We start from the raw sequence: 15426 nt of genomic DNA on the forward strand, positions 1-15426 counted from the left end.
CATATATACCATGGAATATTACTCAGCATTCAAAAAAGATAAACACATGCAATTTGCAGCAACATGGATGGCGCTGGAAGGGATCATGCTCAGCGAAATAAGCCAGAAAGAAAAAGAAAAATACCGGATGGTCTCACTCATAGCAGGAATCTAGAAAACTTAAATAAGGGACCAGGAAAATGAATAACTATAAGAAAGTGAAAATCAAAATCAACAAAAAACTATGAACCAGAGACACTTTTAGGGGGGCGGGGGCGGGAGGGGAGGGATTGGGGTCAGAATGGGGGGCTGCAATTGTATGGGGAATATAACAATAAAATTTATAAAAAAAAAAAAATGGGTAGAAGAGCTAAAAAGAAACTTCTCCAAAGAGGAAATACAAATGGCCAAGATGCATATGAAAAAATGTTCAACATCATTTGTAATCAGGGAAATGCAAATCAAAACTACCATGAGATACCATCTTACACCAGTGAGAGTGGCACATATTAAAAAACTAGCAACAACAAATGTTGGTGAGGATATGGAGCAAAAGGAACTCTCCTGTACTGCTGGTGGGAGTGCAAACTGGTCCAACCACTATGGAAAGCTGTATGGAGATTCCTCAACCTACTAAAGATAGAGCTTCCATATGATCCAGCAATTCCACTTCTAAATATTTACCCAAAGGACACAGAAACATTAATTCAAAAGGGCACCTGCACCCAATGTTTATAGCAGCACTATTTATAATAGCTAAGTTCCGGAAACAACCCGAATGCCCAAAAATAGATGATTGGATCAAAAAGATGTGGTATATATACACAATGGAATATTACTAAGCAATCAAAAAAGATAAACTCATGCAATTTGAAGCAACGTGGATGGAGCTATAAGGGATCGTGCTCAGTGAAATAAGCCAGAAAGAAAAATACTGGATGGTCTCACTCATAGCAGGAGTTTAGAAACCCTAAATAAGGGACCAGGAAAAAAGAATAACTATAATAAAGAAAAAATCAAAATCAACAAGCAACTATAAACCAGAGACACACTACGGGGAGGGGTAGCGGGGAGAGGAGAGATAGGGGTCAAAATAAGGGAAGTGCAATTGTAAGCAGAATATAATCAAGATGAAAATGCACACATTGTGCAAAAATGAAAGATGATGTAAGAAATATATACAGTAATAATAATAATAAAAATTAAAAAAGAAAAAAAAAAAAGTTTTGGTTTTGCTTTTCACTTAAAAGGTAACAGTGTTCATCAAACGTACTTAAAAAAAAAGCCCAAAGGAACCAGCCATAATAGTTCTTTTTGCTCTACCATACGTTTGCCTGTTTTGCATATTTCACTGATTATGGGAAATTGATAGATTGGAAATATCAACTTTACCATTGGTTATGAGTAATTGATATAGTCAAAATTATAAAGCAGCTCATTATGGACTCAAGTTCCTCTTCAGCAAAGTATAATAGTAGTGCAAGTGTATATATACATTATAGCTACACATATACACTACCCTATATAGATTATGTACATATATACATACATAGTATGCTTATTTTCTTTTTTGTGTTTGTTTTTCTCTCAAGATACAAAGATACAAAGCATCTTTGTCCCAGTAAGGCTGACATTATAAAAGACTTCTTATTTGTGAAAAGCAAACCACGCCAACCAAAACAAAAACAACCCAAATCAAATAGCAAATGAGGTAATTGCTTTGAGAAGAAAAAGAACAGTCCAACATTTATTAACAAGTTTCTTCCCAAATTTTCTTAATAAAAAAAAAAACCTCAAAAGCATTTTCTTGTACTTAAATTGCCATTTTCTGTTTTTAAATTTGCTCACATGTATTGCATCGAATTTATGAACAGGCATTGATAGTGTATATACATAAAACCAACACTTGCTGATGACTGACTTCTGAGGTGCTTACAAGTAGTGAGTTTTTTTATTATCCAACTTAAGCACAGCTCCACCAACTAATTGTTGCCCTAATTTTCAATATCTCGGTAACTTGAACTCTGACTTTGTTTGACACAATTAAGTCAGCTTTAGTAAATTTAGAAGCACATGTTAAAGAATTATCTTGCCTCATGCTCCTGGGTTGCCAATCCCTGAGGGCAGAAAACAAGAGTTGATGTGTTGGTGCATCTAATATCACAGGACTTGCTTATTACTATCAATTACCTAATAGAAAAAGAGAAGAAAGACATTTATTTACTGAAATGGGTCCCTGGGTCTCTGCCCCAGAGAAACAAATTCAGTCTTATGTGGACTATGTACACTTAACCCCCAAATGCAGACCAGTGCACTTCTGTGGTTCATTTTCGGTCTGATGACTTAGTAGAAGATCATTGCCCACCCCAATTCTGCTTGTTTTTGAATGTGTTGAACCAAGTGCTTTCTTCTCTAATTATGTAAGAAACAGACCCATGTCTAGTTATTTTGGGTCAAAGGAAGATATTAAAACTATTGATACTTTAAAAGTTTAAGTAAAATGTTAATCAAATGGTTTGTGATGACTTTCTAGGAAAATTCTTGAGTTGTGCACGACAATATCTCAGGAAGAACACAAGTGCTCTCTTTCACAACCAAAAGTTTTCTTTTTTAACAAATAGAATTGTTAAGGCAATTTTGAGTTTTGAAGCATTGCTGGTTGCTTTGCACTTTCATTAAGTGGTTTGTTTGATGCCTTGTTTTTTTTCTAAATTTTACCCACCAAAACTGCAATTATTAAATTGATTTTTAATTGTTATTGACATTTCTTAAGAGCAATCTTAAAAGGAGTCTTAAGAATAGTGGCTAAAAATAGTCAGATGAGACATATTACTAACTTTCCCCATGACAATTATAAATATTAGAAGAGTTTTCGAGACTGTGTCATAGTGTCCTAGTGATGCAAATTCAGTAAGAGTTATGTGAAGATGAACGTGTGACTTGTTACATGCCAAAATCATACATGTACAGTAAGAACAATGTAAACAACTCCTTCTGGCAACAGATCATAATTAGGAGGACACCGCATTCCAGGATCTGAAGAACTTCCTTGTTCCTCAAGAAAATGTTTCGTCCTGGTCCCATCAAAACAGTACACAAGACTTCTGAATAGACTCTTTGTTAAGCAACCCCCCTACCGCCCACAAGTGTTTATAAAAATCTTGAAATAATATTCTCACAAAAAGAGCAGAGTCTGAGTTTAGAGGATGAGAGTAACAAGTACATGCACAAAATCTGTCATTTCACCCGTATATAAATGGCTCTAGAGAAAGATAAATGAGAAACTACCAATTGCATAACACAGCCTTCATGGCACCTAACTGGGGGCAGGGGAGGAGGAAATAAATAGTTCAAAGGTAAATCCTCTGTCCCATAGTAGAATCAGGCACATCCCGTGGTGTCATAGACAGTAAACAGCCAGGTATCTTTCCAGATAACTTCCTGAGATTTGGAGTGTTCTTCAGAGTTCCTTATCTTACTCCTTCCAAATGCCAACATCATTGCCTTCAGTGTCCTCAGCCCAAAGTCAGCCATCCTGTAATATGAATTAGAACTTGTTATGTGTCTGGGTCTCATTTAACAAAATAAGAATGTTCTGAGAAAACAGTTTATCCAATAAATTCTAGAGAGGGCCTCAAATGACCAGTACCTTATATGCTCAAGATTTAGAGGGAAATGAAATATCATGTAGTCCACCCAGCACGTGAAATTATAAAGTCTCCTACATAGCATCCAAGAAAGATTTTCCCACAAGGGTGCTCCACAAGACACTGGTCCCTAAAATACTCAGAAATCCTAAATACTAAAATACTCAGAAATACACAATATATATATTATGTGTATGTGGAATATATACACATACTATATACACATACTATATACATATATACGTATACATATACACCTACTATATACTATATACCTATATATTCAATTTTGTTTGTCTAAGTTTTTCAGCCTTCTATGTTATTCGTTGATTAAATTTAATTTAGCAGAAGATAATAGAAAACAAACAAGCACTATAAAGGAAATGTACCTATTCTTAGTGCCAAGAGTCGTCCTGATCTGTCCCTGCCATTCAGGTGCTCAGTGATCACTGGTAAAATGATATCCACTGCCACAGAAAATATTCACACTCTTACATTTTAAAATGATTGTAAATAATGGCTTTCCTCTGAAGGAAATATACAGATTGCAACTATCTTTTCTGTTCATGATTATTACTAATAGCACTCAACATGGCTGACAATAAATAATAAATGCATAGATCATTTCTCTTATTGCTGTTTATTGGTTCTACCTGGCAGGAAAAAATAATCAGAAAACTCTTTTGTCCACATATTCAACTCTGGGTATAAATTTGTCCTATTTTTTCCTTTCTCATTCTCCCCTCGAACAAGGGTAAATGTCTCCTCATTTGTTACTAATTTGGTTGGGAGTACTGAGCTGTATGCCACATGCACTTTACACAAGAACAAACTGTCTTTTTATTTAGCATATATTAATACCAGTGGTCAATGAATCATCTCTGTGAGTTATGAGATGGTAAAATTGAAAAGATAGGAGACCCTGAATATAAAGATTAATTTTCAAAGAATAAAATTAAATTTAGAAAACTTTAGATCTTTCTATTTCCTTAGAGATGTTCATGAGCAGGAAATAATACCTATGTGTGTAATTGTCCTGCACCTAAAGCTTATGAACCCCTAATCCAGAAGCAAGGTTTAAGTAACCAGAAATGTGCTAGACCAGTAGACGTGAGCTTGTGACTAGTTTCACTGTTTGTCAAACAAAAGCAACTCAGAGTTCAAAGATGACCCAGAAGGTAGTTACCATCCTGAATTCTGTCATCAGTGGGAATTCTGTCATCATACCCATAAAAGCTTTCTTTCTGATATTTTAATGACAGCCACATTGCTTATGGGAACAGCCTTCACAGGACAAGGATGTTGCAGGGTGACTTACATAATTTCAGGCATTATCCAAAAAATCTTACACAATGATTTCTTATTTTGTTTGACCACATACCCACCCACCTGGTAATCTCTTCAGTGCTATAGACCCCACCACCAAGAAATAAGCATATGTCCATATATAATTTCACATAAAATATAATGTACTTTCATGAATGCTTGAAACCCTTCATGAGACCCCAAGTATCATCCTCTCTCGTCAAATCATGAATATTTTCTTATTCAACTTTATATGTCCAACTTGAACTATACTAGACCAGTAGAAGAAATCATTGAGTGGATATATTTGTCAAGACAATCCATAGGCTAACCCTTAAAAAAAAGTTGATGTCACTGGGAGAACATTTTTGCACACAACACTAATGAGAAAGGACTGATCACAAAAATCTGCAAAGAGCTGATGAGACTCAACAACAACAAAAAAATAATTCAGTCAAAAAAGGGGCAGAAGAGCTAAAAAGAAACTTCTCTGAAGAGGAAATGCAAATGGCCAACAGGCATATGAAAAAATGTTCAACATCACTTGTAATCAGGAAAATGCAAATCAAAACTATAATGAGATACCATCTCACACCAGTGAGAATGGCACATATTAAAAAAACTAGCAACAACAAATGTTGGCGAGGGTGTGGAGAAAAAGGAACTCTCCCGCACTGTTGGTGGGAGTGCAAACTGGTCCAACCACTATGGAGAGCTGTGTGGAGATTTCTGGACCTACTAAACATACAGCTTCCATATGATGCAGCAATTCCACTCCTAGGTATTTACCCAAAGGACACAGAAACATCAATTCCAATGAGCACCTGCACCCCTATGTTTATAGCAGCACTGTTTACAATAGCTAAGCTTTGGAAACAACCCAAATGCCCAAAAATAGATGACTGGATCAAGAAGATGTGGTACATATACACCATGGAATATTACTCAGCATTCAAAAAAGATAAACACATGCAATTTGCAGCAACATGGATGGCGCTGGAAGGGATCATGCTCAGAGAAATAAGCCAGAAAGAAAAAGAAAAATACCGGATGGTCTCACTCATAGCAGGAATCTAGAAAACTTAAATAAGGGACCAGGAAAATGAATAACTATAAGAAAGTGAAAATCAAATCAACAAAAAACTATGAACCAGAGACACTCTATGGGGAGTGGGGGGTGGGGAGGGGAGGGCTTGGGGTCAAAATAAGGGGATTGCAATTGTATGGGGAATATAAAAATAAAATTTATTTTAAAAAAAAGTTGATGTTGCAAATCTATACAGACAGAAAGTAAATTAGTTGGTTGCCTGGCACTGGGGTTATGTGGGTGGGATGGGGAGTGATGGATACAGGATTTTTCTTTTGGAGTGATATAAATATTCTAAAATTAGATTTTTAAATATGATTGCCCATTCTGTCAAAATACTAAATAAACTATTGAATGATATACTTTAGATTTATAAATGGTATCTCAATAAAGCTGTTTTTAAAAGTTGGTGTTATAAGAAAGGGGAAAAAAATGACTCAGAGGGAACTTATAATAAAGTTCATCTGAGTGAAGAATATGTGGCCTCTTTATTGTCTTCAATGAGGAAGGAACTAGAGGAATTTTGGTTAAAGGTTATTGGACTTTTTCTCATGGGAAACTATGGCGACTATGTGTTTAGGTCTTCTGAAGAGTGGCATGTGGAGGACTGCCTATAAGAATAAGCAGCCCTGAAGTGGCCCAGAAGCTTTTCAGCCTAACCCAGTATTCTGTTTCTGAGAACTATTCAATAGGGAGGCAATAGCTGTCTATGACACTGCATTATTATTTTTAATTAGTTTTATTTTTTAAATGATACTTATTGAGGTAATGTGGGGTCGCAACACTCTATGTTTTAGGGGTATATTGCTTTAAAGGTAGACTATGGACTGTTGGCTAGTAAATTTATCTAAGTATATCTTGAATCAATTCATATTTTTGACTGTTCTAGCAAATTCCACATGCTTTCTAATTTCCCTTGTGATGTGAGTAACAAGGGAAAATTGTTACTCAATTTTTGCGTGGAGGCAAAGCCTGGATTATAGGACCTTGCGATCCCCTTGTTTCTGATTCTCACTACCCCTTTCTCCAGATGCTGTAAAAAGCCTCTTTTTATAGACAAGAGTTTCCAATTTTTATTCTCTGCTTACAAGTCTTTCGTTCCTACTGCCTTTACTAAGTTTAAACCTGATTCACACTTGATGGGTAGTGTGCACAGCAGACACATACAATCCTTCCAGATCCTGGAACATCATTTTAGTACAGAGATATGGCAACCTTCACTAAGTTGCAGGTGGCATCCAGGTCAATTTTATGTAAGATGAAACTGAGATCCAAGGAGAAGAAAGCATTTTCCTAAGCCACACCGCTAACCAGCAACAAGATTAAAAGTGATATGTCTTGATTCCCTGTGATTCTGCTTTCAGAACTCTCAGTTTACATCCCCAAATTACCCTCATCTCAGGCTCTTCAGCCGCCTTCCGATTTTATTTGTGGTTTGAGCCAGCACTGACCTCCCCGTCCTGTCTGGTCTCCTCCATGTCTTCCTCATCCCGGTCAGGTTCAAACTCAGTGCCCCGGTCTACAACATCCACACCCTCCTGTACCCTGGGCTTCTCATTCTCCCATTTGGCGAAGCCTTTGTCCTTTGTGGCTTTATCATGGAACTTGGATTTCATTTTGGGGAAGGTGTGGGACCCAGAGTTCCCCCAGCCAGCTTCTGACCAGACAGGCTCAGTCTGGGTGGCTTGGCTGGTCGTGGCCCGCTGCAGCCGCACGGAGATCTTGCGGGAAGAGCCTGTAACTAAGGTGATGGCTCTGTCGTCCAGGTCTTGGTGTCCAGCAGTGACGCTGGGGAACTCAAACACCTCATCCTGCACTGGAAGAGGAAAGAGAATAGTGATTATTTGATATCTGACTGCTTCATAGAAAACCATAAAAGTTGGTGCTAACAACAAGAGTTCAATGCAAGGTCCTAGAGGAACAGACTAAGGACAAAACTAAAGTGGCTGCTGGTGAATGCATGTTAGTGAAACCTGAAAGCAGAGAGAAGTGAAAGGGATTCAAGGGTTTAGCCACTGCTGCTTACCCCGAAAAAAGGTCTTGGTGTTTATAATGACTCTGACTTGCTTTAGAGCCAGAACCCAACAAGCTCCAGGTATGGAAAGGTAAGGAGAGGGAAACTAAGATAGGAAAGGAAGTAGGGGGTTTTACCTGGGGGCAGAGAGGGGCTACCAGGCAGAGAGCCATGACTGCTGCCCAAGGAGGGGGCCCGGGCAAATCTCCTGCAGGCCAGAACCAGAAGGTCTTTGCACTGTTTGTGACAATTGGCGCCACAGTCTGAAAAATTAAAAAAAAAAATTCAGCTGATTAGTGAGAACCCGGCTTCCAAGGAGGTGTTTAAGGTGTCAGCCTTTCAGTCTCCCCAACTTTGTTTCTATGTTGAAGCTCTGTCTGCCTCAGGCCCACAAGGTCTGCCTCAGACCCAGGACTAGAAAAGGGCCAGTAGAACTCTTTTGCCTTCCCGGGGCCCCTAACCTTCTCTTGCATTTGCTCGGTTCCTTTACACAGCCCACTTAAATGCTGGGGAGTAAACAAGCAAGGGTGAGCCTGAGTGAGGAGTTACCTTTACCCAAAATTAAATGCAACCTCCATGGGATTGGGGTTCTTTGCCAGGCCAAGATGGATTTCCCACAAAGAGGTTCCTGGGGCTAGAGTGAGGGTAAAGAGCTTCAGTTCTAATCTTTCCCAGAACCACCTGCTGCCACTGATAATTAACAGCGAGGTATCCTTCCATTCAAATTTGTCTGCTTTTAAAATCTTCATTTCCAAAGACCTTTTCCAGGACAACAGGACAAGTGATTACATCTTTTTTTTTTTAGAAAACAAGGAGGTCATATACCCAATAAACATATTCCAGTTTTGATTATAGCTTTGAAATGGCATACAGCAGAGTCTTAAGTTTCCCATTAAGATACTTTAATCATGAAAGTAGACTATGAATTCTTTCTTGGGGTAGAAAAATATGGCCACTTTGCAAGATAGCAACACAATTATTTCATAAAAAGGTCTTATGCTTCCCTTGAATTGCTGACCAGATATTATTTTAAAGAGCGTCCTTCCATCTTTACCCTAAAAGAGGAACTTTCTAATTATTTTCAAAACACATTCCCTGCCACAGCACACCTCTCACCCCTCAATGGTCTTGTAGTGACAACTCAGAAAGATTAAACTATAATGGCATGTTCAGCCAATTCTCTATGTGCCATTAAGAGAAAATACCATACATGCAAATATGATGCAAAGATTTATTGATTTCCATCTTCAAATCTGTGTGTGTATGTATCTGTATTTTAGGGCATGTGAGACAGAAGCCAGAATAAAACAAATGACTTATAGTTGGGTAATATGATATTGCTACTTGAAAGTAAAAATTTAACAAGTTAAAAACAGTTGATGCAGAGAGGTACTAAAGGAAGGAGTTTTTGTGCACTAAACAGTGGCTTCTGTCGAGGGTCAGGAAAGCTGTCTATTCAAAATAAGCCTATGATTTGAGGGGGAAGCATTATAGGGGAACAATATTACTCTGTAGACACTATGTGATTAAGATATTTCCTTTGGGGAACACTTGTACACTGTTGGTGGGGATATAGAGTGCTCAAGTCCCCTGTGGATAACAGTATGGAGGTTCTCAAAGTATTAAAGATAGATCTACCACAGAACCCAGGAATTTCACTCCTAAATACCCACCTGAAGATTACAAAGTACTAATTTGAAGGGATATATGCACTGCTATGTTCACTGCAGCACTACTTACAACAGCCAAGCTATGGGAACAATGTAAGTGACCAAAAACACATGAGTGGATCAGGAAGGTGTGGTCTGTATATACAATGGAATACTGCTCAGCTATAAAAAAAAAAGATGAATTCTTGCCTTTTGTGACAGCATAGATAGAGCTGGAAGCTAAGTGAAATAAGTCAAAAGGAGAAAGACAAATACTGGGTGGTGTCATTTACATGTGCAATATAGAAAAACCAAACAAAGGGTCAGATAAAGCCAAACCAATAACAAACCCTAGAAATCTGATTGTAGAATGAGGCTACCAGACTTGGAGGGGTAGGGGAGTAAACAAATGGGGAGAGAGCACAATGAACTGTGGGTGTGGTGGTGGTGAGTCTGGTGTAGAAACAATCTCTAAAGAGGGAGACCCTATATCTAAATCATAAACAACATTGTAAACCAATGTTACTTCAATTAAAAAAGAAAGATTTTCCTTTTATAGTTTTATTATGCTTTTCTAGAACATTATCAGATTCTTAAAAGAACCTGTATAAACAGCCTACATAAAACAGCCAGCAAATTCTTAAACACCAATAATGTATCAAAATCATATATAAAAATTCCAGCACATCCCTGAATACCTATTATTATGTGTGTATATTGCATTTATGAAATATCTCTTTATTCAATTGCTTGTGAATTTCAATTATTGGGTAGACATCTGAGCAAATTCATGAAAAGGGACAAAAATAAGTTTTAAGCTTTTTCCTTATCATCTATCATTGAATAGAGAAAGGAACAGCTACATAAGATTGGAAAGAAAAGCATATGTATTACAGAAATTAACATGTGTGTTCTCCCTTGAAGGATAAGTTCTTATATATGATATTTTAGTTAGGCTTGTCCTGCTTCAAAACTTTATCCTGACAATTAGCAAGACATCCTAGACTTGGAGGCTCAATGTATGTGGGTTGATAATGGTAATTTTCTTGTTCTTGTAACAATTCATAATTCCCATCTGGATTTTCCAAAACTGGAGGAATCCTTCCCTGTACATGTTAACTCCTCAGTTGCCAGCAGCCCGAAAGACTTATATTTAATCAGCTTTTGTTTTCTCATCAGACAAATTTGGTTCCAGCCCTAAACATCACACTTAAAAAATTTTAACAAAATAATATTTATTTACCTTTGCATTTATATCCTTGCTTGATTATGCCCCAGAGCTGTAACAAAAGACAAAAGAACGTCAGGGAATCTAAAGAGAAATCTGGAAAGAAAACAAGGCCCCAGAGAAGGAAGTCCCGGGAAGCACTGTGACTGGTGGAGCACAAACAGGATGTGGCTGCTCCTGACACCCTTCCTGTCAGATAGATGAACCTCTCCCAGCTGCTCCAGCTGCAGTGATAACAGCTCTGCTTCCCTTTTGTTTGGGGGAGCCAAATGGAAGTTGGGATGGGAAACTGACGTTGGTGTGTTTATTGGACTTTGGCATAATACACTTTCAGCAAAATTTACAGGAAGACTTTGTTGCTTGGTCTTTGGAAGCCCCTCATTCCCACCACCTTATCTTTGATCATGCTAGCTGTTCTTCGTACCCACACAAGAAAACTGATCAACCTAAAGCATGCATATCTCACTAAAGCATTTAGAATTTCTTAGGTTATTTTCTGAAAACACTTCCTCTTCTGGAAAGAATACCTTGAAGGAATACAGAAGAGGAAAGGATCTAGTATTGATTCTTGTATTCCTTCTTCACATTTTCATTGTTTGACCTATACCAGAGCTGTGGGAAATGCAGAAAAGGCTCAGATACTGCCAAACAAATAGGATGGAGGAAGCAACAAATGTCTCTGGAGAGATGTGAGGTCAGCATCTTGGTAGTGGTATCTCTGACCTCTTGATGGACTGCAAACTCCATGATGAAGGGGCCTTGTCAAGATTATTCTAATGCTGCCCACACAACATTTGCACGTGGGTTCCAGGGCACCCAGAAATACACAGTATTGATGAATTAAATGAGACTACCCACTCCTAACCTTGCAGTGGTTAGGTTAGGTTAGGTTAGGCTAGATGATTGATATCTACTTGATGAAATGATTCCAAAGAAGTAGGGCTAGTGACCTACTGGGCTGATGCAGGTGCTGTTCACCTTTATTACAGGGGAGCATTGCTCAAAGTATGGGCACCATGGTCCTATGAAAAGACTAAAATAGTGCCAATGTGAAGGGTCACCAGGGCACTAGCAAGGCTATTCTTTCACAAGGAAACTCCCTCAGCACTAAGTGACTCTTTTGAGCCTTAAAAGTGATTTGGTCCTTCAGAAAACTTAATTAAGATGCAAACACTTCCTGGAATATGGCAGCATTTTTGCCTCTTGGACAGGAAGCATTATTAAGACCACTGATGGGAAGCAAGATCTCAGGTGTCAGGATGACTGGAAGAGGAATGGGGAGTTGACACAAACGGGAAACGCTGCTACAGGAGCTACTGAAGAAGATAAAGTGGCGCATGAGTCTTCAGGAAGGGGAGTTGGAGCATTCCTGATCGTGCTTACTCAAGCACAAGGAGGCAGCACTCCCAGTAAGAGGCACTGGGTTAGAATGCAGCCAAGGAAGGAGAGGATGCCTCATGGGGGTGAAGGACTCCCCAAATCCTTGCGCTGCTGTAAGATTTGGCATGAATATGGTGTAGGGGCACTGGACTGGGAGTCAGGAGCACTGGTATGAGTCTCAGTCCTGCCGCCAATAACCCCTGTGGCCTTTAGGGAAATCACGTAATTTCTCCAGATCTCAGAATAAGGGAATTAGCAAAAACTCTTACAATTCTGAAATTTGAATTAAAAAATAAATGTATTTCAAGTAGTGTCTGTTTGTCTTACCCTTAAAATGGAATTTATTTCAAAAACTGGTGGTTTGGCAGTAGAAAATGGTTTCCTGTATTCCCTCAACATTCTTTTTAATGATAAATCTAGAAATTTATATCTATAAATTCCTTTGAAAACCAGTGGACTTAAAAAAAATGTTTTGAGTAAAGACTGAGTCAAATTGTAACTGTGGAATGAAATATATTTTGAAAAACAAAAAAGCTACAAATTTTAAAGTGAGTTATTCTTAATTAAACTCCAAAAGGAGGGCCTCCCTGGTGGCACAGGTGGTTGAGATGTAACCTATGAAGCTGTCCGCAGCCACTGCAGAATGAGTTCAATACCCAGCCAAGGGGCTACCCACATAGCATAGCAGACTTCTCCTGACTTGCCCACTGCTCCCCATCAGCAATGTATTTCAGTCCATCTGCCTGTTCTGTTCGTCACTCTGTCTCTGGTGAATCCTCTCACCTCCAGACCTCTGGCCTGTACCCCAGTTCTTGTATGCATAAATAAATAAATCTAAAAAAAAATAAACTCCAAAAGGAGACTCAATAAAAAGTAACAAAAAAAGACAAATATTTGCTCTGACTTATGTGACATGCAACAGACATGATTTCATTTAACCATTACAATGACATAGCAGGTTAAGTGTCAACTCCCCTTTACAGTAAGAAAACAGAGATGCAAAGATAACGAATAACTTGGTGAAGGACATGGTGTTAGTAAGGGGAAGAACTGAGATTCAAATCCATGGTTCCAGGGTCCAAGTCTATATTTTTCTACCTCCTCAAAGCTCCATGCTCACTGGGGTGGGCTGATATCTCATTGTGGTTTTGATTTGCATTTCCCTTACAGTAAGTGATGTTGAGCATTGTTTCATATGTCCCCAGGACATGTGAATATCTTCTTTGGATAAATATCTATTTAGGCCTTTTACCCATTTTTTTTTTAAATTTTTTTTAAGATTATTTATTTATACAAGCACTGGGTACAGTCAGAAGTGCGGGAGGGCGAGAGAATCCACCAGAGCCAGAGCGGGGAGCAGAGCAGGCAGAAGGACCGAAGTACACTGCTGAGGGGAGCAGCGGGCGGCAGGAGAGGTCTGCGCGCCATGCGGGACCCCCACCAAGTGGCCGGGGATCGAACCGGTGCTGCAAAGGCCACGGGCAGCTTCGCAACCCAGCGCTCAACCGCTGCGCCACCGGGGAGGCCCCTTTTACCCATTTTTTTGACTGAGTTCTTTGTTGTTGTTGAGTTGTATGAGGTCTTTATATATATATTTTTTAAATTAACCCCTTGTGAGATATGTGATATGCAAATATCTTCTTCCAATTTTTTGTTTTGGTTTCTTTCCAGGTACAAAAGATTTTTAGTTTGATATAGTCCCTTTTTTTGTTTTATTTTGTTTCCCTTGCAGAAAGTGGCGGCGGAGGTGGGTGGGTGGAAATAACTGGAGGGAAGATAATACTCATGGCTCTGGAGAGTAAGGCATGTATACATGTGGGGGTTGTACTTTGAAAATTACAGATTATGTAAACTAGTGGCAAATCAACAAATCTTGAAATTAAAAAAAAAAAAAAACACCAAAAACCTGGCACCATCAAATGTGTTCTGATGAGTTGGGGAGAGAGTGGGGCACAGCCAAGAAAGACTAGTGTGGTGCCTCTATGGAGTCAGTACCTCCATAGGGAGAGAGACCAGAGGATTAGACAGCAGTGATCTGAGAAGGACCTTCCCACTCTCTTACCACAGTAAAGGACAGATGTCTCAACCCAATCTTTGGCTGAGCAGTATCAGCTTAACAGATTTACTGAGTCACACTCTGCAGGAGAAAATTCCACATGGTCCCGGTCCACTCTAGCATTTTTCAGGTCTGTATACTTCCAAAATTCCCATCACAAGATAGAAACATGGAAAAAAGAAACACTTATTTCATGATAAATTGATTGGGTCCCAGAGGTGAAGCTGATAGAATTTCTCCTTCCTAGGGTGGCAAAGAGAGCATGTGATGTTACATGTGCATCTAGTAAAAGGGGCAAGAGCACCAGAGTACAGAGACTGGGTGATACTTTCTCTACCCCCATTTATATGCAGCTGCCTTAGACTACAGCTTCCAGAAGGCCATGACCTAGACTTCCTGAATGGGGACATGGCTGGGAGGGAGTGAGGTGGATGTATGTTGGAGGTGGAATTAAGGAGGAAAGACACTTGGAGGAGACATGTGGAGGAGATACATCTGGGGTGGCTGCCCCTGGTCCTTAGCAGAGACAATGGCAGTTATTATTTATCACCTTTTGTTCCGGCTTTCTGGGTGGGACCTGCCTAATCCCTTTCCTGTGGTACCTTGCCAGAAGGTGTCTTAAAACTGTGGCAAGCTTTTGGGTCTCAGATGTCCCACTTCAGGTTGAGCCTATTTGATTGGGATTTTGCCCACAAGAGGATGGGTAATTTTTGGAGTTGTACTGGGAATCTGTTATTTGTAATCCTTTCTTCTCTTTCTCTCTTTCTCTTTTTTATCTCTCTTGCCATGCCATTTCTTTTTTTTTTTTTAAAGATTTATTTATTTATGCATACAGAACTGGGGTACAGGCCAGAGGTACAAGATGTAAGAGGGTTCACCAGAGACATAGTGGGGAACAGAACAGGCAGATTGACTGAAATACACTGCTGAGGGGAGCAACAGGTGAGACAGGAGAGGTCTGCTGCACCGTGTGGGTCAGCTCCCTGGCTGGCCGGAGATCGAACCTGTGCTGCAGAGGCTGAGGATAGCTTCAAGTGTTGTGTTTAACCCCTTGTGCCACCAGAAGGTTCCCTCACCATGC

The 15426-nt window shown here is 39.2% G+C and overlaps 1 protein-coding gene across 1 annotated transcript in view; it reads right to left on the reverse strand.

Annotated features, from left to right (window-relative positions):
- Window positions 1-344: 344 nt before the first annotated feature.
- RASGRP3 (RAS guanyl releasing protein 3) overlaps window positions 345-15426 on the reverse strand; it is a 100231-nt gene continuing 85149 nt past the window's right edge. The window contains exons 15-18 of the mRNA XM_037528247.2: window positions 10925-10961; window positions 8170-8295; window positions 7470-7834; window positions 345-3514 (exon numbers count right to left, since the gene is read on the reverse strand). Of these exons, the coding sequence (XP_037384144.1) occupies window positions 3506-3514; window positions 7470-7834; window positions 8170-8295; window positions 10925-10961 (537 nt within the window). The 3' untranslated portion in view covers window positions 345-3505. The remainder of the gene's footprint in view (window positions 3515-7469; window positions 7835-8169; window positions 8296-10924; window positions 10962-15426) is intronic.

Source organism: Talpa occidentalis, unplaced genomic scaffold (genome assembly GCF_014898055.3).
Source record: "Talpa occidentalis isolate TD23 unplaced genomic scaffold, MPIMG_talOcc4v2.1 talOcc4.5, whole genome shotgun sequence".
Taxonomy (NCBI): domain Eukaryota; kingdom Metazoa; phylum Chordata; class Mammalia; order Eulipotyphla; family Talpidae; genus Talpa; species Talpa occidentalis.